Below are 25,094 nucleotides of genomic sequence, written 5' to 3'. Positions count from 1 at the left end.
CCCTGGCCTGGCGCCAAGGCAGGGAGGGATGAGGCAGCAGATGGAGCCAGCCTGGGGGTCATGGTGAGGGGGACCAGGGCACAAGCTGAGCCCAGCTGGATTTGGTCATCACCTCTTATCACAGGCTGCTGCAGCCCCTGGGTTCCCTGGCAGCTCTTTCTGTAGTGGGAATAACGAGCATGCAGCAATGGCTGAGGCAGCTCCTTCTCTCAGGAGTATCCCCCCATGTCTGCTCCCTGGCAGCCCCTTGCAGGGACCTCTGCTCTGGGGGCTGGGTGCCAGCAGGCACAGAGGGCAGCTGCTCCTCTGAAACAAATGGAGCCCCACAGAGCAAAGGGTTTAGGGGCCAGAGCCCCACTGGGGCTGATCCCTCGGTTTGGCTTGATCCCCTCCAGCTGCTCCTGCCTCAGAGGACAGTGTCTCTGTTACCTGGTCATCCCAGGCTGGTGTCCTCCCATCATGGATAGTGCTCCCAGCACAGCCCCAGCTCCCTGGGGCTCCCAGCAGTGCCAGTGCAGAACAGTTACACCCCAATTGCAGTGGAAGGAACGTGAGATCCAGTCGATCCCACTGCAGGGCCTGGGGACAGTGGGGCTCACCCTGAGCTGGACACCACCTCTCCTCTCATACAGACCCACTGCCAACCTCCTTTCCCCCCACGGCCAGCGGGGCAGCTGAGGCTGTTTGCAGCTGGGAGTAGGACAAGGTTAGGGCTGGAGCTGATGCCAACCTGGCACAGAACCCTGCAAGGGCAGCCAGCCTGGTCAGGGACCACCTCACCCTCAAGCTATTTAACCTCACCCTGGACAACATCAGGGCAGAGGAAAATCCCCCCTCAGGCAGCTGGGGCAGTGCCTGATCAGGGGACAGCTCTGCTTGCGTTTTCATCCCTCCCTTTCTGGCAGGGGCACGTCCAGCACCGCAGCCTCCGTTTGCAGCCTGGAGGAGCAGGGCTGAAGGCCGAGACACGTCCTGGGGGCTGGAAGCAGCCGGCACCCGCCGGGCGTCTCCTCCGAGCCCTCCCGTCCCTCCCCGGGGGGTTGGTGCCGGGCAGGGTGCGGGCCGGGCCGTGCCCGGCTCTGTGCCGTGCCCACGGTCAGCCGGCCGTGGCCTCGTGCCCCAGGGCCGTGGCGTGGGGGGCTCAGGCTGTGGGGTGGGCGCTGGGGGTCAGACCGCGGCGGTCGGGGCTGCCCCCGCCCGGGGAGGCCTCGCTCACGGCCTCCGAGTCCGGCTCGCGGCTGGACGCGCTCTCCGCGTCCCCGAGGCCTTTCTTGCCGCTGTTCCTCACAGCCGCCTCCAGCGCCTTCTGCTTGCGGTAGAAGTGGGAGAACTTGTTGAAGATGATGGTGATGGGCAGTGCCACCACCAGGATGCCCCCCAGGATGCAGCCCGAGGCGGCCAGCTTGCCTGCCACGGTGACCGGCACCACGTCGCCGTAGCCCACGGTGGTCATGCTGACCGTGCCCCACCACCAGCACGCCGGGATGGTGTCAAAGCCGACGTCTTCCTCCTTCTCAGCAGTGTAGGCCACGCCGGAGAAGACGGAGACCCCCACAGCCAGGTAGAGCAGCAGGATCCCCACCTCCCGGTAGCTGTGCTGGAAGGCAAAGCAGAGCATGGTCAGGGGGGGTCACTGCAGCCACCACAGCCACAACACCAGGAGCCCACAGCACAGACACGGCCCTGCCCACAGGCCCCTGCACCTCGTGGGGGAGGCTGCAGCTCCAGGGCTGTGTCAGTGCTGGGCCCCTCACTCACTGCCACAGGGACACTGAGGGGCTGCAGCGTGGCCAGAGCCGGGCACAGAGCTGGGGAAGGGGCTGGAGCACAAGGGTGCTGGGCAGGTGCTGAGGGAATGGGGGTGCTGAGCCTGGAGAAGAGGAGGCTGAGGGCAGACAGGAGCACTCTGACACTCCCTGACAGGTTATAGAGAGTTGAGGATTGGTTTCTGCTCCCAAGCAATGAATGACAGGACAAGAGGAAAGGGCCTCAAGTTGCCCCAGGGGACGTTGAGATTGGAGCGGAGGCAGAACTTTTTCCCTGAGAGGGTTGTCAGCCCCAGTGCCAGGCTGCCCTCAGAGCTTGGCACAGCCAGCCCTCAGAGCCCAGAACAGCCAGCCCTCAGATCCTGGCACAGCCAGCCCTCAGAGCCAGGCAGCCAGGACACACCACAGGGCCCTGTCTCTGGCAGGGCCGGGCCTCTCGCCCACCAGCATCACAGTCACTGCTATCCCAACGGCACAGCCACCCCACTCCCTTTCTCTTTGTCACAAGCAAATCTCTTGGATGTTTCTGCCCAGTGCTCTGCCAGCTTGCACCTCATCTTTTGGGCAAAGGCAAGCAGAGCTCTGATTGTGTTGGGTTTTTTCCCTCCAGTCTCCTAACAGGCAGAGAATGTTTTACTGGAGACCTCAGAGTGACTAAATCAAACAATATTTGAGCAAAGCAAACAGCAGACGTGAGAAAACAGCTTCCACGGTCAAGACAAGACATAAAGGAGGTGGAGCTGTGGCAGGGAGAGAGAAGACTTTGCTTAGATTGCTGGCAAAAGCTGCTCAGCTAATGCCAGTAATACCGAGGGGAAATAATCTCCTCCTCCACCATCGCCTGTGGCTGCAAATGCCCCAGAGCAGCTCTGGGGGAGCTCCCTGAGAAGGACAAACAGCTCAGAGCCACCGAGTTTCAAGAATGTTTCGCTTGGCCATAAAGACCTGCTCGTGGCTGGAGCTTAACAGCATGTCTGCATGTCCCAGCTGGGGAGCAGCAGAGCCAAATAACCTTATACATTTTTAAAGAGTATCAGTGATGGCCCTGGGATGTGTTGGAAGGGGAAGGCGAGGAGAAAGTCAGGCAGCTACAGCTCCTACTGCTTTCATTTACAAGCAGGGCCAGGGCGTGCTGGGCAGGAGAGGCTCCAGGGATCTCCCAGCTCATCCTCAGGCCCTGGCTGCTACCTCTTTGCAGCCATTTATCCTCAAAACATGTAGTTTTCTTGTTGCTCCAGGGGCAGGCAGCCACAGAGGTGCAGGTGGGATGCAGGCTTAGCTGGGGCTCAGGTGGGGATGCAGTTTTAGCCCTGGGTGGTGTGGGCTGCAGCCCTGGCAAGCTGTCAGCCTTGGGGCAGGCGATGCAGGGTGAGAAAAGGTCTGGTTGGGTTCCTGCCCTGTCCCTGGGACAGCCATGGGCTCCTTCCCTGGCTGAATGAACATCTTTTCACCAGCACAGCAGAAGACAAAGGAGCTAGAAGAAGGTTTGGGCCTGACCAGGGTGGGGTATCCAGGGTGGGGTATGGAGCTGGCCTGCAGTAGCAACAGCAGGGTGATGTATCTGCTGCCTGGGGACGTGCAGCTCCAGCTCCTCCAACTTATTTGTGTGTTTAGGTCCCTAAGGGGACAGCCAGCAACTCCTGTAGATCCCTGCAGATGCTGAAATCACTTGGTGCCTAACACCTATTGACTGCCAGTGAGGGCCAGGCACCAAACCCACGCCTGGAAGCTGCAATGACGGTGATGGATGTCGTGCAGGACGGGGAGAGAGAGCAGAAGCCTCTCCTCAAATTAAATAGACCCTGGATCAGACCCCAAGCAACATGAAGATCGTTCAGAGCTGATGATGCACAAATGGCAGAAATCCCTCTGCTAGCACTTCAGTGGCAGGGGAGCAATTACTCGGCTGCCAGAGCCATCGCTCCCACTTCCTGGCTGTTAACAGCCTTTACTCCTCTGCTGCTGCTTTATGTTCTTCCAATAGGAAGTAAATTATGATTAACAAGATGTTGTAATTCATGTGCCCAGTAAATCACGCTGCCAAGCTGCTGTGTCAGGTTTGTCTCTTCGCTCGTCCCCACTCACAGCGGCTCCGGAGTCCCCGGCAGCGGCACTTTCTGGCTGAATCAGCGGCTCAGCTGAGGCTGGAGCCAGGATGCTGCCGGCTCCCCGCCTCTCCTCTGCTGCTTAATAACATGCAGATGAGCCCATCAACCCCTGCTCTACTGCAAGGCGTTGTTCACGCTGAAATGGAGCACGGGAAGGGTGCGGGAAGCCCTTCCCACGGGTACAATTACACGGGTCTGTCACTTGCTAATTGCTTTCTCAAGGTGAGTGGTCAGAAGTAAGTGTGATGCCAGTAGGACTTCAGGCACCTTCATTTCAAACAATCCTCCCTCAACTCTGTGTTCAGCAGCTTTGGAGGAATCTTCACTTATGGGCTGTGGGCTTTGCAGGATTAGTGCTGGGCTGGTCCTCCTTCACAGCAGAAGCTGGCAGAAGACTTTTCCTGCTGCCCATCCTCAGCCACACTCAAGGGTTGCTTCTCTCCGTGGCTCACCCAAGGGAGGGGATCCAACCCTGGCAGTCAACTCCTGATATGCCAGCACATGCCATGCTGCCCCTACCATGGCTGCAGCAGCAAGAAACAGGCTGTGCCAGCTTCATCCCTGCAATGGCCCTTCAGTGGGAGCAGCACCAAGAGCCACCACTCTGGCCCCTGGCAGTGGGAGGAGTGTCCCTTTGGTCACATTTCAAGCTGTTATGAAGATTTCTTCCCCTGGCCATTCATTTGGCATGCTGTGAGTTTGAAGGGGAAAGAAGCAGAGGGGTCTTTGTATGAGCAGTGTTTGAAAAAACAGGCTTCTGCTTTGAACATGGGGACCAGAGGCAGTCCCACAAGGAGAGATGTTTGCCCTGCTGACCTCCTCCCTGTGTCCAGCATGAGCCCTGCCGTGGAGGGGCATCAGGAGCACGTGTCCCTCTGCATTCTGGCACACTCAAGGATCAGCTTTTGGATTCCTCTTGACATGACTGCCAAGAATCAGAGATAACTAAAGGCTGAGTTTAACTGGCCTCTGCATCAGGCTGCCATTTCTGTGTGTGCAGAAGGTGAGGGGACAGTTTCATCCTCCCAGACTTGGATATGTAGCCCTCAGCATGATGGGAGTGGAGGAGGAAGGGGTGCAGAAGGCTGGGGGAACAGAGAGCTGCCCAGGGCACCGTGGCCAGTCCCTGCTGCACAGCCGAGCTGCAGCAATGGGGCCTGGGCTGCAGTACCAGGCTGCTCAGCATCTCAGGACACCTTCTTGCTGTGACTCCTGTCACAGCTGCTCTTCTCACTCTGTCTCCAGAGGAGGCTGGGGGAGCTGCAGAGGGGATCTGGGGAGATGCAGCCTTGGGGCATTCCATGGAGGATGTGGACTGGCTCTCACCAAACCTGCGTGGCTGGGCCCTGGCCCTTTGCTGGCTCAACATCTCCTCATCCAGCTCTTCCTCCCAGGCCCTGCAGCTAACCCTTTGCTTTCCCACTGCTGCTCTGCATCACCCATGGCTAACCATGTGCCAGTCCCAACCGCAGCACACCCTGGAGCATCCAGACACCAGCTCAGCTGGACCAGGATCTCTATGTCTCTCTATATGGGCAGACTGCAAGGGCTGGACACTGACAGCATGCCCTGAAGAGATCCTCGTTTCTGCTAAACTGGGGACAGGAGCAGCTCCAATCCACACACGTGCTGGCACACCCAGCTTACACTGGCTAGCCTGGTCCCTGCTCAGCCTGGCTACCACTGACCTACTTCTGGTGGGACATCACCATCCACCCACACAGGGCTGAGTCCATGCCAGCACCGTGGAGCAGGGCTTGCACACCGTGGTGGGGAGCCCCTGGAAGCACCAGTTCTGCATGAAGCCAAAGTCTGCAAGCAGTGGTGTGGATTTGTTTGCTCTGTGTGTACAAAGAGGACTCATCCCATCCTCCTCACACTTGATGCTTCAACAGACACACAAACTAACCACCCCCAGCCCACCACCCAGAGCAAGCTGCCAGACAGCACCCAGAGCTGGCAGCTCCCTGGGCACTGGAATGGCCACACTCCCCGGCTGTGCCAGATGTCTCCTTCTTACCCAGAGCCTAGGAGCAGAGAAGAGGATAGAGAGCCAATTTACCTTCAAGGTGGCCCCCAGAGACCTCAGTCCAGTGGAGTGCCGAGCCAGCTTCAGCACCCGGAATATCCTCATGAGCCGAAACACCTGCACGACCTTGCCCAGGTTGCCCAGCTCCGAGTCACTGCCCATGGTCACGTCCACCAAGAGGGTGAAGTAGAAGGGCAACACCGAGACAATGTCAATCAGGTTCAGCGGGTGCTTGAAGAACTTCCTGGGGCTGGGGGAGAGCAGGAGGCGGGAAGACACTTCGAAGGTGAACCAGGAGATGCAGAAATACTCCAGCTGGTGCAGGACGGGTTCATCGAGCACGTTGCCGTTCTCATCCACCTCCTGGTACTCGGGCATGCTGTGGATGCACATGGTGGCTATGGACACCAGCACCACACTGATGGACACGAAGCTGAAGAGTTTGCTGGGGATGGAGTAGCCGGGGTTCTCCATGGTGAGCCAGAGGCGCTTGCGCAGGTTGCCGCAGCGCAGCGTGCTGTAGCGCAGCAGCTCGTGGTTGATGTCGGAGATCTCATCAGGGGACGTGTCCACGCTGCTCACCTCGCTCTCCTCGTCCCAGTTGTGGTGTCTGCTCTCCAGCTTGCGCTCGTGGTAGCGGTTGCTGCAGCAGGAATCCAGGAAGAACTCGTTGATGCCCCAGTACTCGATCTCCTGGCAGAAGGAGAAGACGCACAGCTCCTCCATGACATGCAGCTTCCCCGTCTGGTAGAAGTGGAGCACGTAGAGGAAGAAGCCGGGGTTTCTGTCGAAGTAGAACTCCCTGGCACTCACGTCGTAGTCATCGCAGAGCTGCAGGATGGACTCCTCCGAGTCGCAGGAGAGCAGGCGGCCCAGGCGGGTGTCGGGGAACTTGGAGAGGGCGCTGGAGCTGAGCCGCCTTCTCAGACCCCCCACGTTGATGTTGATAACGTCCTCCTCAAAACTGGGACCCCAGTAGGTTAAGGTCTTGTTGACCATGATCAGCAGAGCGGGAGCTGGTTCCACCTGAGGGTGAGACACAGCAGGGCTGGAGGAGACACGGGGTTCCCCCGGACCCAGGTGCTCCGAGGAGAGGAGAGGAGAGGAGAGGAGAGGAGAGGAGAGGAGAGGAGAGGAGAGGAGAGGAGAGGAGAGGAGAGGAGAGGAGAGGAGAGGAGAGGAGAGGAGCACCCTGAGGAGTGAGGAGGGATGTTCGCATTTTCAAAGTGAGGATCAGGGAGAGAGGAAGGGAGAGAAACAGCTTTGGGTGACTGAAAAACAAGCCAATGACTTTTTCCAGGTGAAACTTTTCCTTGCCTTTTTTACCTCAACGTTTCTCCCTTTGCAGAACGCTAATGGCCTGAGGAAGGCAGTTTACTGCACCTCCAGCACCTCATCCATGGGGCTTTCCTTGTTTAAACACATAATTAATCACTGAAGAGACAATTTATCCCTCAAAGAGACTCCCCCCTGGAAAAAAACAGCTCTCATCAAATCACAGTGATTCTGCCAGAGAGCTTTGCAGCCCCACTACCTACGTTACTAATGAGACCTGGTCCAAAAGTCCTTAGATGGTGCAATCTTCCCAGCAGCAAAGGCAGTTTTGCCAAAATCAAAGTATTTTCACAGAGGGTGTCAGGTTTAGGGAGAATTTCAGTGGAAGAAGTGTCAAAACAATTCATCTGCCTGCTTTGTTTCCTCTTGTGTGTTCTGTCATGTAAAATATTAACATTATCTTTATGGAGTTGAAACATAACAAAAACATGATTCAGAATCATTGGTGAGACTGAATGAAAAACCTGTGTGTTGGCAGGGAAACAAACCCCAAAGTTTTGATTTCTGTTGTGTCTCAGGGTTTGAAATGTTTCAGGGAGCTGGGCTTGTGTGTCCAGCAGAAATTCCATTTTCTAACAAGCGGCAGTTAAAGCATCTGATGAAGAGAAGCATTCCCTCACCCTTAAATGCATTCACTCATCTTGACCAGACCTTGGGATAAAAGTACAAATAAAAAGGTTTGTGATCTTCCTTGACATCAGGCTTCTGCACCCACCTTTTTCATCAAAGCCCCTGGGGAGGCAGGGAGCAGCCCTGTACCCTGCAGCCCTCCTGCTCCTGGCACTGGCTGTCTTCAGGAGAGACTCTGCATTTGCTCTCTCAGTTGAGGAATTACATTTTACCTCACACATCAGCCACTTTGGCAATACCCCACTATTAGGTGTGACTTGCTCCTGAGCTCTGCTCACGTCTGGCTCGCTGCTGGTACCAACATGGTGTCACACACAGAAGGAGCCTCAAATTTGCCAAAATACCCTGAAGTGCCTGGGTGTAGAAATATGTTTTTCCTACTCAAGCCTTAGCAATCTAAGCAGTCAGCTTTTCAGAGCTCTTTTCACACCCCATATCCTTATGTGCACCTCACAGGGGAGATGTTCTCAGTGCCCCACCACCCAGACACAAAACCCTATGATGCTGCACAGATGCAGCCCCCAAGGAGCTGATGCTGTCCCTCTAAGCCTGGATACCTGTCATGGGCACCCCTGTGCTGATCCAAGCCAATTCCTTCCCAAGATGAGGCAGTCAATTTATGCCTGAATAGCTGGACAACAGAGTTCTTGTCCTCCCAAGAAGAGTCATCACTTCACACTAAGACTTTACACCCTAAAATGGCCCGAGGACATGGGCAGCTCCAACTCCTGCAGCCACTGAGGCTTTTGCTGAGGCATTTGTGACCTGCAGACACATCACCAACCCCAAAGGCTTCCCTCCCTGGCTTTAGTCACCAGCAGCTTAGTGAAAAGTCCCTCACCTTCTCTGCCTTGTGTCACCTACTGAAGTTTTCAAACTTTCAGGTGATGAAGGGACAGACAGGAGCAGAGGGAAAAGGCAGCAGCAGCCCTCACGGTGCTGCCAAGGTGCCACCAGACCCCACACAGGACAGAGCGGTCCGACAGCAGCCACGAAGGTCATGGCCATGTCAGTGACACTAAGGGGGATCCTCCCCCAGCCCAGGGGAATCCCAGTTCCCCTGCAGACCCCAATGCACCCCAGCCCTGTGCTGCTCACCACACATCTCACAGGGTCACACATCTCTGTTTTCCAGTCTGAGAAACGCAGAGTAAAAGGTTTGTCGGAAGGGGAGGGACCTGGGAGACATTTTCACATCTAAATCTGGAGCTCAGAGCAGAGACAGAGAGGGGTGGGTAGTGGAGTAATGGGTAGAAATAAACCCCAGGGGTATGTTTTTAAGCTGAGCAGGACTGTGGGTGCAGCAAGTGCCAGATTTGTGTGAAATAACCTGGCAAAGACATCTGCTAACTCCACTGCATCTCTCAGCCAGGGCTCTTTAAAGACACAGGCTTTGCACCAGAAAGGCAGCACTTCCCATTACACCATGTCTGGAGGAGGCAACTGGCTTGTGATGAGACTCAGAGCTTGATGGATTCATTGTCTTGCTTTTCAAAGAGGAGGGAAAAAAGGATCAACTTTTTTAATGCTTAAGATAAAAGCAAGGGAGAAAAAGGGGTGTAAACACCCAGTTTGTTCAGGGACAAACTGGAATTTCTATGACAGATTAGCTTTTCCTGGGAAGACATCACACAGCCCATCTGTGGGGTGGTGATGACTAATCCAGGTTCCTTCCAGAAGTATGCTCATGTATTCAGGCTACAAACACACACAAAGGGGCCTTGGGGGTGGGTCTGTGGGATCCAGCTTAACCCACACCCCTCCTCAGCCCCTCTCCTCACCTTTACCCTACAGCAGCTGCTCTGGGAGACCAGGCCAAATGTCACCAAAATTAAAGGCAAGGTGGTTTGGGAGCTGGGCAGGGGCATGGTGCAGCCCAGGTGGCTACTGGGGACTGTACTGGGATGTCAGGACAAGCCTGAAGCCCTTGCTCCAGCTCAGCAGGACCATCCCCAGTACACAGGGAGCCGCAGCTCGGGGCGAGATGAGTCAGATCCTGAGGGCCAGGAGGGAGCTGGCTCCCACTGCTCACTCAGCTCAAAACCAAAAGTGGGTGTGAGGACTTTGCAAGCCTTTGTACCTCAGGGAAATCCCTCCCTCCTGCACCAGGAGAAGGATTGTGAACTGAGATGCTCTTTCCCGATGTTCACTTCCGAATGGAGCAACTTATTTCTGCTCACATCCAGCTTTCATCCAGGAATCTAAAGCAGCAATTAATAGTTTTAGAACTCCTTTGCCTACTCATTTCACGACTAGCTAAGCTCAGCTTTAGAACAAAAGTGGGGTGGACTTAGGGAAGTAAGACCTGGCATAATCTCCCCTGTCAGATCATCAAAGCATGCGCCCGCCTGGCATCTGCAGGGGTATGTGCTGGGAGGCAGAAGCTCACTTTGAGAAGGTTGGGTGGGGTTTTTTTAGTTTAATCCACAATAGACAGAGGATACAAATGTGTCTGTCTGGAATAATGTGAATTTGCAACATTGTCCTGCAGTTAAAGTGAGGTTTCCACAAATGATTGGGAAAGAGAATAGATGAAGGCAGCCTGTCTCCGGTAAGTGTTGAACTATATTGTAAGCTATTTTAAGGAGACAACCATCAGAATTACACAAGCCCAGTGTGAGCTGGGTGTTGGGCATTCCAATGAATATGTATCTTGTGGAGAAAAAAAACCCCTCTGATACATGCATTGATGACAGTAAAAAATATAAAGGCAGATCAAGCATATCTGTAAGAAATGCTGGAAGAGTTTCCCTTGACAACGTATTTTTTTCTTAAAGGCTTTCCAATGGAAGTTATGTTTATTTATTCCAACTGGCAGAGGGGAGCCAAGGGAGTGGGAAGGAAGATGCTAATAGACATTCAAGTGAGGATGCAGCAAGTGCAGGGAGTACTGCACAGAGGGGCTTTTCCAACCAGGTGCAATGGGTTTGGATAAACAGTCCTAATAAAAAGCCCTGTACTTAAAGCTCGTGGAGGCTTCCCAGTGGGGAGTTGTGTGGCTTGTCTCAAAGGAGCCATTAGAAATGCAGAGAGGAGGAGGAAACCCTTTGCCTTTGTATGGAGCCCAGCCCGGGCTTTCAACCCTGCATGTCCCAGGTGTGTAGAGCTGGTGGCTGCCAACTGCTGGAGGAGTCCTGCATGGGATGCCCACGGGGCCAGGGTAGGGCCAGGGGTCCCCCACCGGGTAACTGAGGGGGGAATTGAGTCTGGCTGACCCCCAGCTCCTGTGGGATGGTGTCCCTATCAGGCACGCTGAGGCAGAGCTGGGCAGATGCCAAAAGTGCCCCTACAGAGCTCCAGCCCCATCACTGAGCATCTCTGTACCCATTGTCCTGAAGATGCTCAGGACCAAGGTGTTCCTTTGGAGGTGGGGGGGGGGGGTTCTTTGGAGGGGCAAGAGTGTCTTTTGGTGGGGGGAGAGGTTCTTTGGCTGTGGAGGAAGGTTGCCAGGTGGGCAGGTGGGAACATGGAAGGAGGTTTCCCACTGCTCGCTGCTCCCATGTTGCTGATATACACTGAGAGGCCACCAAAATGCCCAGGGCCAGGGCTGCAGATGGTGGGGGAGACCCTCTCTCCCTTTGGCATGCAGGAGTGGGTGCCTATCAATGGCTCGGCAGCCCGGCGCCTGCTGCAGATGATGCCCTGCCCTGGGCCAGCCTTGGCTCCCAGGTGCCACACAGTGGGTGTGCGGCTCTCCAGAGGAGACCCCCGCGCCTTGCCCTGCGCCCTGGGAAGGAGAAGACACAGTCCCCGTGGGGAGAAGGCTTCGGGACCCGTCTGCACAGGGAGAGGAGGGGTATCCCTGTGCCCCGGCTGCCAGCAGCAGCCCGAGATGTGGGTGCTGGCACGGCGGCTCCCTGCGCACCCCGGGATGCCGGCGCCCCATCGCGCTCACCCCCGCACGCCGCAGCTCCGGTTGCTCTCTCAGCCCGGGATGCCGGTGCCCCGGGTGCCTGCCGCGCCCCAGAGTGCTGATCCCTGCAACGCCCAGGGATGCCGGTACCCCGAGTTCCCAGGATGCCGGTTCCCCCGGTCGCTCCTGTTCCCTCGGTTGCCGACCTCACGGCTCTCGCCAAACCCCGAGACGACCCTCCCCGGTGCCGGTCCCCGCCGCACCCCGAGGTGCCGATGCCCCGGCTCCCCGCGCTGTCTGTCCCCGCCGCACCCCGGGACGCCGATGACCTGGCTCCACGGGATGCCAGCAGCCGCAGCACCCCGGGATGCCGGAGCTCCGGCTCTCCGCTACGCCGGTCCCTGCCGCACCCCGGGACGCTCAGGCTCCCCGGGGTGCCGGTACCCGCAGTACCCCGGGATGCCGATGCCGCCGCTCCCCGCCGCGCCCCGGCTGCCGGAGCCCGGCCCCGCGCCGCCGCTCACCTGCCTCGGCGCCGCCCCCGCCGCAGCGTGCGCGCCCGGCGCGGAGCCGCGGAGCCCCCGCGGGGCCGGGGGGGTCCCGCCCGCCGCCCCTCCCGGGGTGCCGCCCTCCGGAGCCGCGGGGCGGGAGCGAGCAGGCGAGGCCGGTCCCCGGCTGCCTCTGCCGCGGCCGCCTCGGCGGCACGGTGGGGCGGCAGCGGCGCGGTCTCCGCGGGTGCCCCGGGGAGGGGACGCCGGGGATGCCCGGGGATGCCCGGGGAGGGGGGGAGCCCACCGCCCACCCCGTTCCCCGGGGAAGCCCACCGGGACCGCAAGACGGGAGACCCGAGTCTGGCCGAAGAGCAGCGCTGCGGGGGCCGTGCGGGGCAGCAGCACGGGAGCCCTGTGCCGGGCGTGGGAACGGCTGCCCGGGTGCACTCACCTGCGGCCGGGAGAGCCTGCGGGGGGCTGAGGGAGCCGCGGTGGGGCTACGGGCCGCAGCGGGGCCTGGCTTACCCCAGCTCTGTGCAGAGATGGAAAGCGGCGCCCTTGAGGGCTGAGCCCCCGTGCTCCGGAGCTCAGCGTGTCCCGGGCTGCGGCGTTCAGCCCGAGCAGGGTCCCGGCAGTGGTGTCACCCTGGGCCGGGCAGACGATGCCCCTCTGCCCTCACCGTCACCCTCCATGCGATCCAGCTCCATCTTCCTGCTTGGCATGAGGGCTGAGTGGGGCACTGGGGCAGAACCCCAGGGCAGAGCCCTCCTGGCTCGCTCGTCAAAGGCAGCAAGTCCCGGGCATGGCACATGCCGGGTTTCAGGTCAGCGACTTGCCGCTGCCTCCCAGGGCCATCCCCACGCGGCCTGGAGACCGCTGCGAGCACATCAACTCCCCCAGAAGTCAGCTGCTGGAGCGGAGACAGGAAAGAGAGGATGGGAGACCTCGCCGGGGTGCTGCCCGGGGCTGCGTGGCCGCGGAGCAGTGGCTCGTAGCCCCGGCAGCCAGCGCAGAGCAGCTGTGTCACACGGAGAGCACGGCTCCGCACCACCCTCCGTCGGCTGCTGATCCCGGCCCGAGGGGCCGCAGCCTCTGGGTGCTCATCCTCGCCCGGGCTTGCACACGGTTGGCTGTGAGCTGCGCTTGGTGAGGAGCATCCTTCGCCCTGCCCGCACGCCCGCCTCCCGCAGCCCCGGGCGCTGCCAGCGCCGGCCCCGCGCCAGGCACCGCTCGCCGCTGCGGGGCCATCGGCGCGTTTCCATGTGTGTGATGTGTCAGACTGTGTGTGCCGTGTGCTCGGTGACATGGGAAGGAGGCAGCAGAGGGAGGGGGAAGGGATGACTTTGAGGGAGGCCTCAGAAAAGCAAAACAAATAACACGAGGAGAAAAAAAAGCTGAGGGAAATTCCTCTGTTGTGTGATATGAAGCGAAAAGCATCTCTTTGTATGGCAATTAGGGATGGCTGAGCATCCCTGAAAGCTGCCAGATACACATGCCCAGCTTTGCTCCAGGCACATGCAAGCCCAGCTCGCTCAGCCCCCGGGGGTGCAGCCCACGGGGTGGCAGGAGGGCTGGCTCCTGCGTGGGGGTTTCTCTGCCTGGCACTGACATATGGTGATCAGGGTGAATTTTCTTTTCCTTTCTGAAAATATCTCTCAGCCAGCCATTTTTCAGGGAAGGAGCTGTGCCTCCTGCTGCAAGGGCACCCACTCCAGCCAGCACTTTGTCTCTGCACCAGGGCCTCACTTGTGCACTGCTACAGGGTAGACACAAGCCCTGTCCCCCCAAAAACTCTCTCTGGGAGGTTTGCTAAATGTTTCCTGGGCCATGCAGAGCAGCTGAAGCATGAGTGGGAAACGAGGCAGGGAGCTGCCAGGGCTCTGCCTGTAATGCTCCAGGCTGAAGGGATCACCCTGGGAAGAGGTGCCACAAAGGAGAAGACACTTCCATGTCCCCTGCTGCAGCTCAAAGCGGCTGCAGGAGAGCAAAATTCTCCTTCCAGGCTGCAGATGCCCCATTAGGCTTGTGCTGGCATCACAGCAACCTTCAGAGGGGACTTGGCTGCGGCATCAACGGTGCTTGAAGTGAATTTTCCCTTTGCTGCACAAACTGAGAAGCAAAAGGCCTGATTCCCATCAGCCAAGCAGAGCTTGTTGGCCTGATCTCGCACAGAGAGTGGCAAACCATGGCAAGAGGGGGAGACTCCCGTTTTAAGGCTCTTTCCCAGCAAATTGAGGTGCAAGGGCCCTCGGTGGGCAGAGCCAGGCTGAGAGGGCGCAGCCCCACACCTCACCACTCCTCAACTAACTGGCAGTGATGTGGAGACTGGAGCAGGCAGAAAATGAGGTCAGCTGGAAACGCCTCACCATCCCTTCCTTTCATGTCTCCCCCCATCTTCCTCTCATGGGGAAGGCAGCTGAAGGCAGCTCTCCTCCCACAGAAGCCCTGAGGGGACCACGTCCATACCCACACAGCCCATCCCCCATGTGAGGATGGGGGGTGAAAGCTCTTGCCTTGGTGTGTTCCACAGGCTGGAAGCAAATGGCAGAGGCAGGGTGAGCGTGGAGCCAGCAGCCATTTGAGTGCTGCAGTGAGTCATCCCGCAGGGCGCTCAGCTTGTGGCAGCTCCTTCCCTCCCTTTCTTCTCTCTGCTTGGTTTTTTTAATAGCTGATGTAGCAATACATTAAGAAATAAGGGAAAATACATATAAATAGAGCGTGTTGCTGAGCCCCTTTAATTAACAGCAGCATCTTCCAGTGGTTTTCAGCTCCCTGGACACGTGCTGTGAAAGGCTGGAGGTGCTGGGTACCTGCTGCAGGGGGCACAGAGCGGGGGGATCCAGGGATGTGAGTAACACCGGGGCCACCAACACAAAGCGACTCACAGATTCACTTCCAGAGGGAAGGAGCTAAATTAGGGCAGATTTAAAGCTTGCTCATGCATTTCTCAGTGGCAAAAGTGTTTGGGCTTTCCTTAGTACTCCTTTTTTCCTGGTGGTTTCTGCACTTGCTGCTGTGTCTGTTCCCCCTTTCCCTCCCACAAGCTCTGGCCCAAGCTGGAGGGGTTTGGGCTTCTTCCCATCAACTTGCCTTGCCTCTCCCTGGAGCCAGCTGGTAGGGAGGCAAAGCTGAGCCCTGACAGCAGCATCCTCAGAGCAGGAGGAGGGGGGACCACCAGCTCTGGGGGTCTCATCCTTACAGCCCCCACTTTCCTCCCAGAGCCACGGGGTGTCTGTAAGCACTGCTGACAGGGGGATATCCACCTGCTCCATGCTGGAAATTACTTAACCACCTGCTTCAGATTCAGTAGCCCTTCATCCAGCCCCTGCAGTAAGGTGACCACGTTGCCATCTGTCTGCAGCAGGCACAGGACAGGCTCTTGGTGTATTGCCTGGTGCCAGCCCACGGCTCTGACTGCCTGAAACTTTTCTGGCTTAGAGTTTTACTGAGCCCCTTGGGTGCCCAAGCCAGCAAAGATTAATGAACATTCACTGAACTTGCTGGAGACTGTGGCTTGTGGTTGGTCTCCCAAGCTGTAAGCAGAAACATGAGAAAATGTGGAGAGTCGTAACAGAGCAGTGGCTATTTTTTATGTAGATGGGGAACCTCTGGAGAGGGAGCAGGGAGATGCTGCAGTGCAAGGTCAGGCACTTCAGCATAATGATTTACTGTCTGGAGGGCTTAGGACACACATTGCCTCTGTCTCACAGCAGCTTGCAGTCTCTCTCCCATGTGCTGCATCCCCTCCCTCTGCTGTCTCTGCCCCAGGTTGTTTCACTCCCTCCAATGTCCAGAACACAGCCCCAAAATCGAAGTGAACAAAACCGAGAGCCATTCCCAAACTCATGGTCAACCTGCTGGAGCACCTTGGGCCAGGGCTCCCCATGGGCCAGGAGCCCTCTCCAGGCTGTTGCCAGCAGGGCTGGGATGCTGGCACAGGCACAAGCAGCCTGGTGTTGGAGAAGAGGTTAATGGTGAGGGCTCGGTCTGTTCCCTGTCACCTGGCTTTGGTGTCCAGGCACATTTCCTTTACTAATACAGACAAAGCCACAGCAACTAATCATCATAGCCAAGCTTGCAGGGGCAGCACAGGCTCACTGCTTGCATTCTCTTCCAGGAGAGAAGCAGGGGCAGAAGGAAGCACAAATTTCACTGTAATTACATCTTACTATATTGCAGGTCAAATCCTGTGAGTAACCAAGAGTGCAGCTGAGCCTTTGGCTCTCCACAGGCCTGGGCAGTGCAGACACTTGCCCTGCACTTTGCTTTTGATAGCTGTGCACAGCCATAGCCATGACCACAGCCACAGAGGGAGTGTGGGGTGGCCCTGGAGCCCCTCTGGGTACGATGGAGCAGAGAGGTCCCTCCCCTGCCCCTGTGCTGCCTCAGACACAGAGCTGCCTTATAAACTGGTATTTAGTGATGATAGGAGGAGATGAGTTGGAAATCAGCCTCTCCATGCAATAAAGGGGGAGGAAGACCCTGCAGACACCCTCATCCCAGAGCAAGCATGGCAGCATGGCTGGCATGGACAGGAGCAGGGCAGCAAACTTGCCCTGGGGCTCTGCATTTGGGCCCCTCCAGCCCCTGCCCGGTGATGACACAGCTAGAAACTTCAGGCCAAAACTCTAAATTGCTGATGAATTGTCATAACTGTTACTTTACAGGTGCAAGTGCCCCAGTGGTCTGAGTACCCAGCTCCCACTGCAGCTCTGCCTCCAGCTGCCTCTGTGCTGGTGAGGGTGTGAGGGCAGAAGCAGTTCCAGCTGGAGGTGAATGGGGTACAGGCTGCAGGGAAGAGGCTCAATGCAAGGATGATGTATTTCAGGCTCTCTGCAGGAGTTCCTGTGGCAGAGAGTCTTCAGCTCTTGAGGCTCTGAAGGCTGTTGGGGAAGTTGCTGGCTTCCTCCAACCCATGTTTGCTTCTCCCTCCTGCAGACATCATTCCTGCATGGGTAGGACAACAACTCTGTTCAAGGAGGACTTGGTGCTGCTGGAGCTGCAGCACTGGCAATGTGACCCAGCTGCAGGGTGGTTCTGAGGGTCCTGGTTGGCACAGGACCCACTCACTGCTCCCCCCTGCCCATCAGCCATCCTGTGCCTACAGGCTGGTGACCCTGCTGGCCCCAGGAAGGCTGCAGAGTTGGGGTGGAGGGAGCAGGGGTGCCTGACAGCTCCTCAACCTTCTGACAGAGATTCCTCTGCTGCTGCATGGAGCATCACTGCAGTCTTCATGTCAGAGACCAGGGCAGGGATTGTCCCCTGTGCTGAGCCCTGGGGAGGCTACAGCTCCAGGGCTGTGGTCAGTGTTGGTCCCCTCACTCACTGCCACAGGGACACTGAGGGGCTGCAGCGTGGCCAGAGCTGGGGAAGGGGCTGGAGCACAAGGGTGCTGGGGAGGGGCTGAGGGAATGGGGGTGTTGAGCCTGGAGAAGAGGAGGCTGAGGGGAGACAGGAGCACTCTCTGCAACTACCTGACAAGGAGGTTATAGAGAGGTGAGGGTTGGTCTCTTATCTCAAGTAATGAATGACAAGACAAGAGGAAATGAGCTCAAGGGGAGGTTTGCTTTGGAGCTGAGGAGGAGAGTTGTCAGCCCCTGTGCCAGGCTGCCCAGGGAGCTGGGGGAGTGCCCATCCCTGCAGCTATTGCAAAGCCGTGGAGCTGAGGTGCTGAGGGCTGTGGGTTAGTGGTGGGCTGGGCAGGGTGAGGGGAGGGCTGGGACTCAATCTTCAGGGTCTTTTCCAACCAAAGTGACTCTGTGATTCTATGATTTTGCAATGCCAGCTATGGATTTTTCCCAGCTGTACCATTTGCCTCTCTGCCTGTCACTATATTTTTGTACTTTGGAGGGGTTTTTTATAGCAGGAGCCAGGGATGCAGGGGCAGTCCCAAGGATGAGAGCTCGCTGGCTCAGCCTGCCTGGCTGGGAGAGGCTCAGCAACTCGCTCCTGCAAAATGCACACAGGATCCCACACTTCATCACCTCCTCCCACCAACACTGCCATGGTGAGGGCACACCTCCCTCTTTCATTGATTTAGTGTTCAGGGCTTGCCTTTCTAGGGAGATTTAGGTACTGAGAAAGGACTCATCTACCTTCTTTCCAAAGCGGAGCAGTGAGAGATACATTTGCATCCCAAGAAAGTTTCCCTTGGTGGACAGCCCGTGCTGGGATGCAATGTGGCATCCAGGCAGAAGCTCTGCTTGCCAGGACAGAGCCTCCCAACAACATTTCACACAAACATTGCTCTGTTTATAGTGGCCACAGTGCACAGAGCCAAGGAGGCAGCACGTGAGTCCCAAGCACTGCCCCAGCCCCGTGCTGGAGAGCGGGGCTGATGTGCAAAGCAATGGTGCATCTCTGAGGATGCTCAGAGCAGTCTGCCCTGGGCTCATTAGCCTGATCCAGTCAGAGCAGCTCTTGAAGCAGAAAGGTATTTGGGCAACAGCCCACTGCCTGTTTTCGGGCTCCCATCGTGTTGGGACCAGGGTGTTTCTCTGATTTGTGCCTTGAAGCTCCCGAGCTCTCCCTTTGCTCTGTGCTGCTTTCACCCAGCTCTCCCTGATTAATGTGAAACTCGGCTTCATGAATCATTCATGAAGCTTTATTTAGGACAATGATTTCTGACATCCAGTGCCTGGGAATAGCATTTTGGGCCAGACCGTTTGCGACCAGCACACTCCCGAAATAATGAGCTGACGTTTGTGCCATGTGAAGCCGGGCAGAGGCAGAGGGGGAAGGAGGGAGAGGGGTGAAGCAGCCCTGCCTCCTGCCGAGGGAATCACAGGTTGCTCTCTAATTAGCCAAATGTGTAAAAGCTAAATATTGACAGAGCTTTTGCGGTTCCCCGTGTCTTGCAATCGCATTGCATGTGATTAACCTACATCGTTGTCGGGGAAAGGAGCATCTGTGTGTGCCTTGGCACAGGCAGGGCTGAAGAGGGAGGAATTCCCCCGGGCGATGCTGCCGCTGCTCACGGGAGCCGGTGCCGGGATGGGAAGGAGCTGGGGAGGGGCTTCCCTCCCCCCGCAGCTGGAACGGAGTGGCAGGAGCTCTTCTGGGCTGCCCCTAGCATAAATAGCCCACCCGCCACTTCCAAAGCACTTTGCCACGGGGAGATGGTGGTTCCAGTTGAGTCTCTCTGCAGGTGGGTAGCCCCATGTGAGAAGGGCTGTGCAGGTACCCCAGTGCCGGTGGGTTTGGGGGTGATGGTGAGTTCGTGACCCTGGCCTTGCTCAGAGCGAGTGGGGCAGGATCTGGGATTGCTGCAGGTCAGGGTGTGAGCAGAGGCAGGGCAGGCACTCGTGGGAAATGCTTTGCTTCTTGCTGTGCTTTCCTCTCTGCAGACTGCTCCGTGGGAGTCTTTAAGTGCTTTGCTAGCCTTTGCCAGAGCTGTTGTTTAACGTCCCAGGTGCTTGGCTGAGTGCAGCCATCAGCCTGTCCCAGGGGCTGTGGCTTTAGCCTTGGAGCTGAGAGCCAGGGCTGCAGAGTGGGCACAGAGAGGGAGTCTGGCAGCTCTGCCTGCTCAGCTGCCCAGCCTCCTCCTGAGCTCCTGTGCAAAGAGGTTTCTGCCTCCTCTGCTGTGTTTCTGGTGGGGACAAGGACTGCTGGCATGCAGGGATCTCCTCCAGCATCAAAGTGCTTGCCAGTGCCTCATTTTTTCCCCTTCCCTTTCCTTTTCTTTTGTTCCCTGGCTCTGGGAAGTCCTTCCAGTAGCTGACAGCCTTCCTGGGTGTGCAGCCGAGCGTGGCTGCAGCAGAGAGCAGCCTGGGGAGGATTCCTGGTGGGATGAAGAGGAGGATGGAGCCAAGCAGCTCAGCTTGACCATCATGGGGCATACAGAGCTGTTTCTGTGCCAGGCTGAAGGGGCTCCATCACTAGCAGTTTGTAAGACTTGGCAGCACTTCAGGCAGGAGAGAAATCACAGCGGGCTGCTCTGGCACCATGGGGTGCCAGACCCCTGCTCTGGAGCTCCCCACCACAAAGGGGACTGGGTGCCAGGCAAAAGGGACCCTGGAAGCCCCTGGATGTCTCAAAGCCTTCCCAGGGGCAGCCATAGCCCTGGGATGTGGCTTCTCTTCTGCCCTCCCAGCACAGCGAGGGCTGGGGTGGTGCATTTGCCCCTTGCTGTGTTTGGAGAGGACACTGGGAAGGGTTACTGGTGCATCCTGGCCAGGCAAGCCAAGGCATACTCATCACAAGCCTCCAGAGCAGGAAAAAGGCATCCCTCTGTCTCCAGAGAGAAAATGCTGGAAGGTATCAGCTGGTGTGAAGCAGCTCTGGCTCTGCCAGCCCTCCCCATGCAGCTGGAGGGTGACTCAGTTCAGGTGAGGAGCTGGCTTTGTATAAATCATCCCACAGAGAAAGCACAGAATCCATACATCTGCTCACCTTCAGCAGTGTGAGGATGGTTTATTTTTCTGCAGAGGTGTTTATATATTTCTTTTATGGTGGGGACCAGAACAGTATTGACTCCTTTCCCCACTTGAAATACTGCTGCTTCTCTGCAGAGACCAGGGCTGTGTGCAGCACCCGACCCCAGCATGGCCCAGCTGGATCTGCTCAGCCCAAGGATTCAATGTGATTGCTGCATCCTGCTGGGACTGCAGCTTCCCACTCCCAGGCCATGCTAGTTAGATAACCCTCCCTTGTCAAAGGTTTGCAAGGCTGCTTTGAATCATCCCTTGAAAAGGTCTCACATCACCCTTGAGCATTGAGCTGCTCTGCATTCAGACCCCGACTGCTCAGGCTCCTGAACCAGAGAAGAAAACATGCAGGGAAATGGCTCCAAGAAAACATTAAGAAGATGTTCAGGTGTGCTGTGGGTGAGACCCTACTTCTCCATCCTCTGCCCTGTCTCCATCTCAGGGTGGACCAAGGGGTGTTTCTGTGTGGTGCCCAGCTGCCTCTGTGATGCTGATGGCTCCTGGGGAGCTGCTCTGGTTCCCATCCCCTGGGATGTCAGGGAGTGTTGGATGTTTCCTTTGGGCTTGGTCCAAAACACCTTGTTTTGAGGGAAGATGGAGTAAGCCAGCCTTGCTGCATGGCAAAGAAGCTGAGCTGCCCTGCTCTGCAGTAATGCTGCTGCTGTGACATGCCATGATGGCTGTTTTTAACCCAAAGCTGGGTCCTTGAGTGCAGCCTTTGCCCACCTTCCCACACCAGACCTGCTGGGTTTGTCCCAGGAGAAGGTCCCACAGCACTGAGTCCTGAGCTGTGGTAAACAAACAGGCAGGCAAAACAAACCCCTTCATCTCCAGGCTGCTCTAGCCCTGGGGAAGCAGATGACATGGGGAGAACCAGTGTGGAAATCTCTCCTTTCTGGCCCAGGACTTGCTGCTTTTTCTGCTGTCTCTCTGGTGTGTAGCCAAGGATCCTGAGGGGAATTCCCTTCCTCCCTAGAGATCTGGATCCAAAGGCTTTGCAGTCAAAGCACACTGCCAGGAGCTTACCACAATGGGTGATCCTGCCCTCTGTGTGTTTTGGTGCAGTGCCCAGCTCCTCCCAGGAGGGTGCTGGCTGCATCTCTGGTATGGGGCAGTCTGGCACAGGGAAAGGAGCTCCCCAGTACAGCTGCAGCGGTGAGCTGGGGGTTGCTGGAGATGCTCTGCATGGTGGTAGGGACCTGTGCCTGGACAGTGGAGGGCACAGGATTTGTTGCTGCAGCTGCAGGTGGATGTACACAGCTGGTGCATTGCTCAGGGATTTTGAACTTGCCATGCTCCCCCCAGAAAGGACTGAGGCAGACCAGATGTCCCCATGGCATCCTCTGGCCCCAAAGCCATCAACTCCTGTGTGTCCAGGCCAGCACCCGGTTGACAATGGTGACATGGGCAAAGCTGGCTTTGTCTCAGGCCAGAAGGAATCTCATCAAGCTATCACATGGAGACCTGGAGGCCTCAGCAGCAGTTTTGGGGAGGGTGAAACCCTCCTGAGCTGTTGCCTTGTCCTTGTCTCTGCAGAGGAGCTGGTGCACTGAGCACGGCCACTGCCAGCCAAAGGCACCCCATGCCTGCAGCCCTGTATTTAATCAAACCAATTAGCAGTTTAATCTTGTTAACAAACCAAGATAATTGCAGCATTATCAAATTAGCCAGCTGTATGAGATGCCTGCTTAATAGCTGGTCCTGGTGGAGGAGGGAGGGCTGTGATCTGGGACTAATGACCGGCGGGAGGTGTAATTGGGCTTCTCTGCCCTGGGCCACCATGCCAGCCCGGCTGCTGCGGTGCCAGGGTGGCCAGGAGAGCACTGGGGCTCTGCCCTGTTACCTTATGGCTTGTGTGGCCCTTCCTGCTCAGAGGAGTGGGCTGGTGTAAGGGAATCAGAGATCCATTTCCCTCCCAGGAGCAATAGCTGACTTCACACTACATTTAGCTGATGAGCTCCCAGCCCTTGTTGTGCCTCTACCTCTATTTCCAGCCTCCCCTGGCACTGCATGAGCTCTCCTCTCTGCCCTCCCTTGACTGAGCATGGCAGAGGTGGTCTGTCACCACAGGGCTTCCTTCTCAGGCACTGAAGAATTTCTGAGTCTTTACCTCCCTCCTCCATTTCCTCTGTGGGGGTGACCATGGAAGGACCTTTCTCAGCAAAGGCTCTGCTCAGCCTGGGCCAGGGACCTTCCAGTGTCTGCCTCAGGCCAGGGAGGTGTGTGGGGCTGGGAAATGGGCTGCTTGTGGGGTCTGCCCAGCTGGGAGCTGCAGGTTGAAGGTGAGGGAGACCAAGTGCCTGCTTCCAGAAGCCACCTGAATTCTCCCTCTCCCCTGCCATCCAGCACTCCCTCATTTTCCCTCTGCTCTGTCTAGAGCAGATTTCTCTCCCAGTCTGGGCTGGGTCTGCTTGTTGAGACTGTTGGTGGGACATGCAAAGCTGGCATCAGCTGTGGCTGCAGGTGCTGAGGTTGGGGAGGGGCTGGTGGGCACTGTTTGCATCAGTGCAGGCTGGGTGATGCCCTGTTATGCACTGACAGGTCCCTCAGGCTGCACATGCATCTCCTGCTGATGCATTTCCAGGGGTTTTGGCCCTGGTACTCAGCTGTACAAACCCCACAAGATCCCCTTAGAGCAGTGGTTTTGTGCCCTGGCTCCAGCCCAGGCAGTTCAGCTGGGTTTTCCTCACCAGCTCAGGATCAGCAAGGGGCTCAGCATCATGTGAGGTTGAGGTCTATGTAACCCCCTCTGGATATGTCCTAAGTGGGGTGTGCAGCCCTGGGCAGGGTCAGTCCCCTGACAGGAGCATACCCTAAAGTGTCTCAACATCTTCCCCATCAGCCCCTTCCCCTCACCCTCTCTTCCCTGGGTTTACATGCCTCTGGGTGGATTTGCTCCCCCAAGCCAGCCCCTAAGCACTGGGTGTGCAGCTGGGCTGGGGTGAAACAGCAGCAAGGCATGTGCCAGGATGAGCCTGGAGGCAGGAGGAGGTGGAGGACAGAGTTGCAAGTTGTGAGCATCCCTGGGAGAGGCTCTTTTATTTGTTATAACAGCAGTGGGGGAGCAGAGGGAGAGGGCGAGGAGGCAGCATGAAACACTGCAGCAGCTGGCAGCAGAGTGGTCCTGGAGCCCAGGTGGTCTCTGAGCACGGGCTTGATGGCTGTGCCCATCCTCCTGGGGCAGGACAGGCCTTAGCAGAGCTGAGGGAAGCCGGCACCACACAAGGCTGCTGAGAAGGAACTCGCTCTGGGCTGGGAGCAGCAGCTCACGCTGGGCAAAGGGAGAGACAGCGTCAGGTTTGGCCTGGTGCTCAGAGCAAGCCCAGCCCGTGTGTTTGCCCCCCAGCCTGGCAGGGGCTGGCAGTGGCAGCAGGACACGGCTCGTGCCCCCAGCCCTACCGTAGGTCAGGCTCACGCGCGGCCTGCACCTTCTGCCGCAGAAGGTCGGGCAGCACCTCTGCAAGCGCGGGCACTGCCAGTCTGCGTAGCAGTGGTTGGGAGGGTTGTGCATGGCACAGGTGATCTGGACAGGAGGGCAGGACCAGGCGCTGCCTGACACAGCATCGAGCGGTTACCTGAGGGGCTCTGGGGAGATGCTCCCCAGCAAACACCCCCCTCCTGTGCCCTCCCACCCTGCAGGCTCCCTCCTTCCCAGCCCTACATCCCCTCCTGTGCCCTCCCACCCTGCAGGCTCCCTCCTTCCCAGCCCCTACATCCCCTCCTGTGCCCTCCCACCCTGCAGGCTCCCTCCTTCCCAGCCCCTACATCCCCTCCTGTGCCCTCCCACCTCCTTCCCAGCCCTACATCCCCTCCTGTGCCCTCCCACCCTGCAGGCTCTGTCCTTCCCAGCCCCTACATCCCCTCCTGTGCCATCCCACCTCCTTCCCAGCCCTACATCCCCCTCCTGTGCCATCCCACCTCCTTCCCAGCCCTACATCCCCCTCCTGTGCCCTCCTACCTCCTTCCCAGCCCTACATCCCCTCCTGTGCCATCCCACCTCCTTCCCAGCCCTACATCCCTCATACCTGTTGGCAGCTCTGTCCAGAGCATGAGCAGCCCCAGCAGAAGCAGAGCAGCCACTGGCTTCATGCTGCCGTGTCCCTGAGAGGGGTGAGTGTGAGTAGGGGACCACTGGCATTTAAACACTTGGGGGGGGGAATGGGGCTAAGCACGTGCCAATGTTTGTACCTCTTTCTTCTGCCATTGCATCATGTTTTCTGGAAGCCTTTTGCACAAGAGACAAGTAGGATTGTTCAATTGGTCAAAAAGCAGCTATTCCATTGCACAACTGTCCCCTGCAGCCACAGCTGGGGCTGAGGGACAAGCCAAGGGGAGATGGTCCAGGGCATCATCCCTCAGGCAGGCTAGAGGCAGGGGAGCTGCTTTCTCTTGGGCAGGTATGCTTCTCCAGGAGAAACCATTGTGGTGACCATGGCTGGGCTCCCTTCTGGGGTCC

The 25,094-nt window shown here is 57.5% G+C and overlaps 1 protein-coding gene and 1 long non-coding RNA gene across 2 annotated transcripts; both read right to left on the bottom strand.

Moving 5' to 3' along the window:
• Nucleotides 1-1,141: 1,141 nt before the first annotated feature.
• On the bottom strand, nucleotides 1,142-6,902 carry KCNS1 (potassium voltage-gated channel modifier subfamily S member 1). Its single transcript, XM_010202451.2, has 2 exons — nucleotides 5,937-6,902; nucleotides 1,142-1,597 (listed from the first exon to the last, which is right to left on the bottom strand). Exons 1-2 carry the CDS (start codon nucleotides 6,900-6,902, stop codon nucleotides 1,142-1,144), a joined length of 1,422 nt encoding a protein of 473 aa, XP_010200753.2.
• A 16,740-nt stretch (nucleotides 6,903-23,642) lies between these two features.
• Nucleotides 23,643-24,770, bottom strand: LOC133626942 (uncharacterized). Its single transcript, XR_009819849.1, has 3 exons — nucleotides 24,664-24,770; nucleotides 24,038-24,190; nucleotides 23,643-23,909 (listed from the first exon to the last, which is right to left on the bottom strand). It is a non-coding gene; the product is annotated as an uncharacterized LOC133626942 (long non-coding RNA).
• Between the last annotated feature and the right edge of the window lie 324 nt (nucleotides 24,771-25,094).

This window comes from Colius striatus, chromosome 16 (genome assembly GCF_028858725.1).
Source record: "Colius striatus isolate bColStr4 chromosome 16, bColStr4.1.hap1, whole genome shotgun sequence".
Classification (NCBI taxonomy): Eukaryota; Metazoa; Chordata; class Aves; order Coliiformes; family Coliidae; genus Colius; species Colius striatus.
The sequence above is the reverse complement of the archived record's forward strand: the minus strand, read 5'-3'. Positions and strand labels throughout refer to the sequence as shown.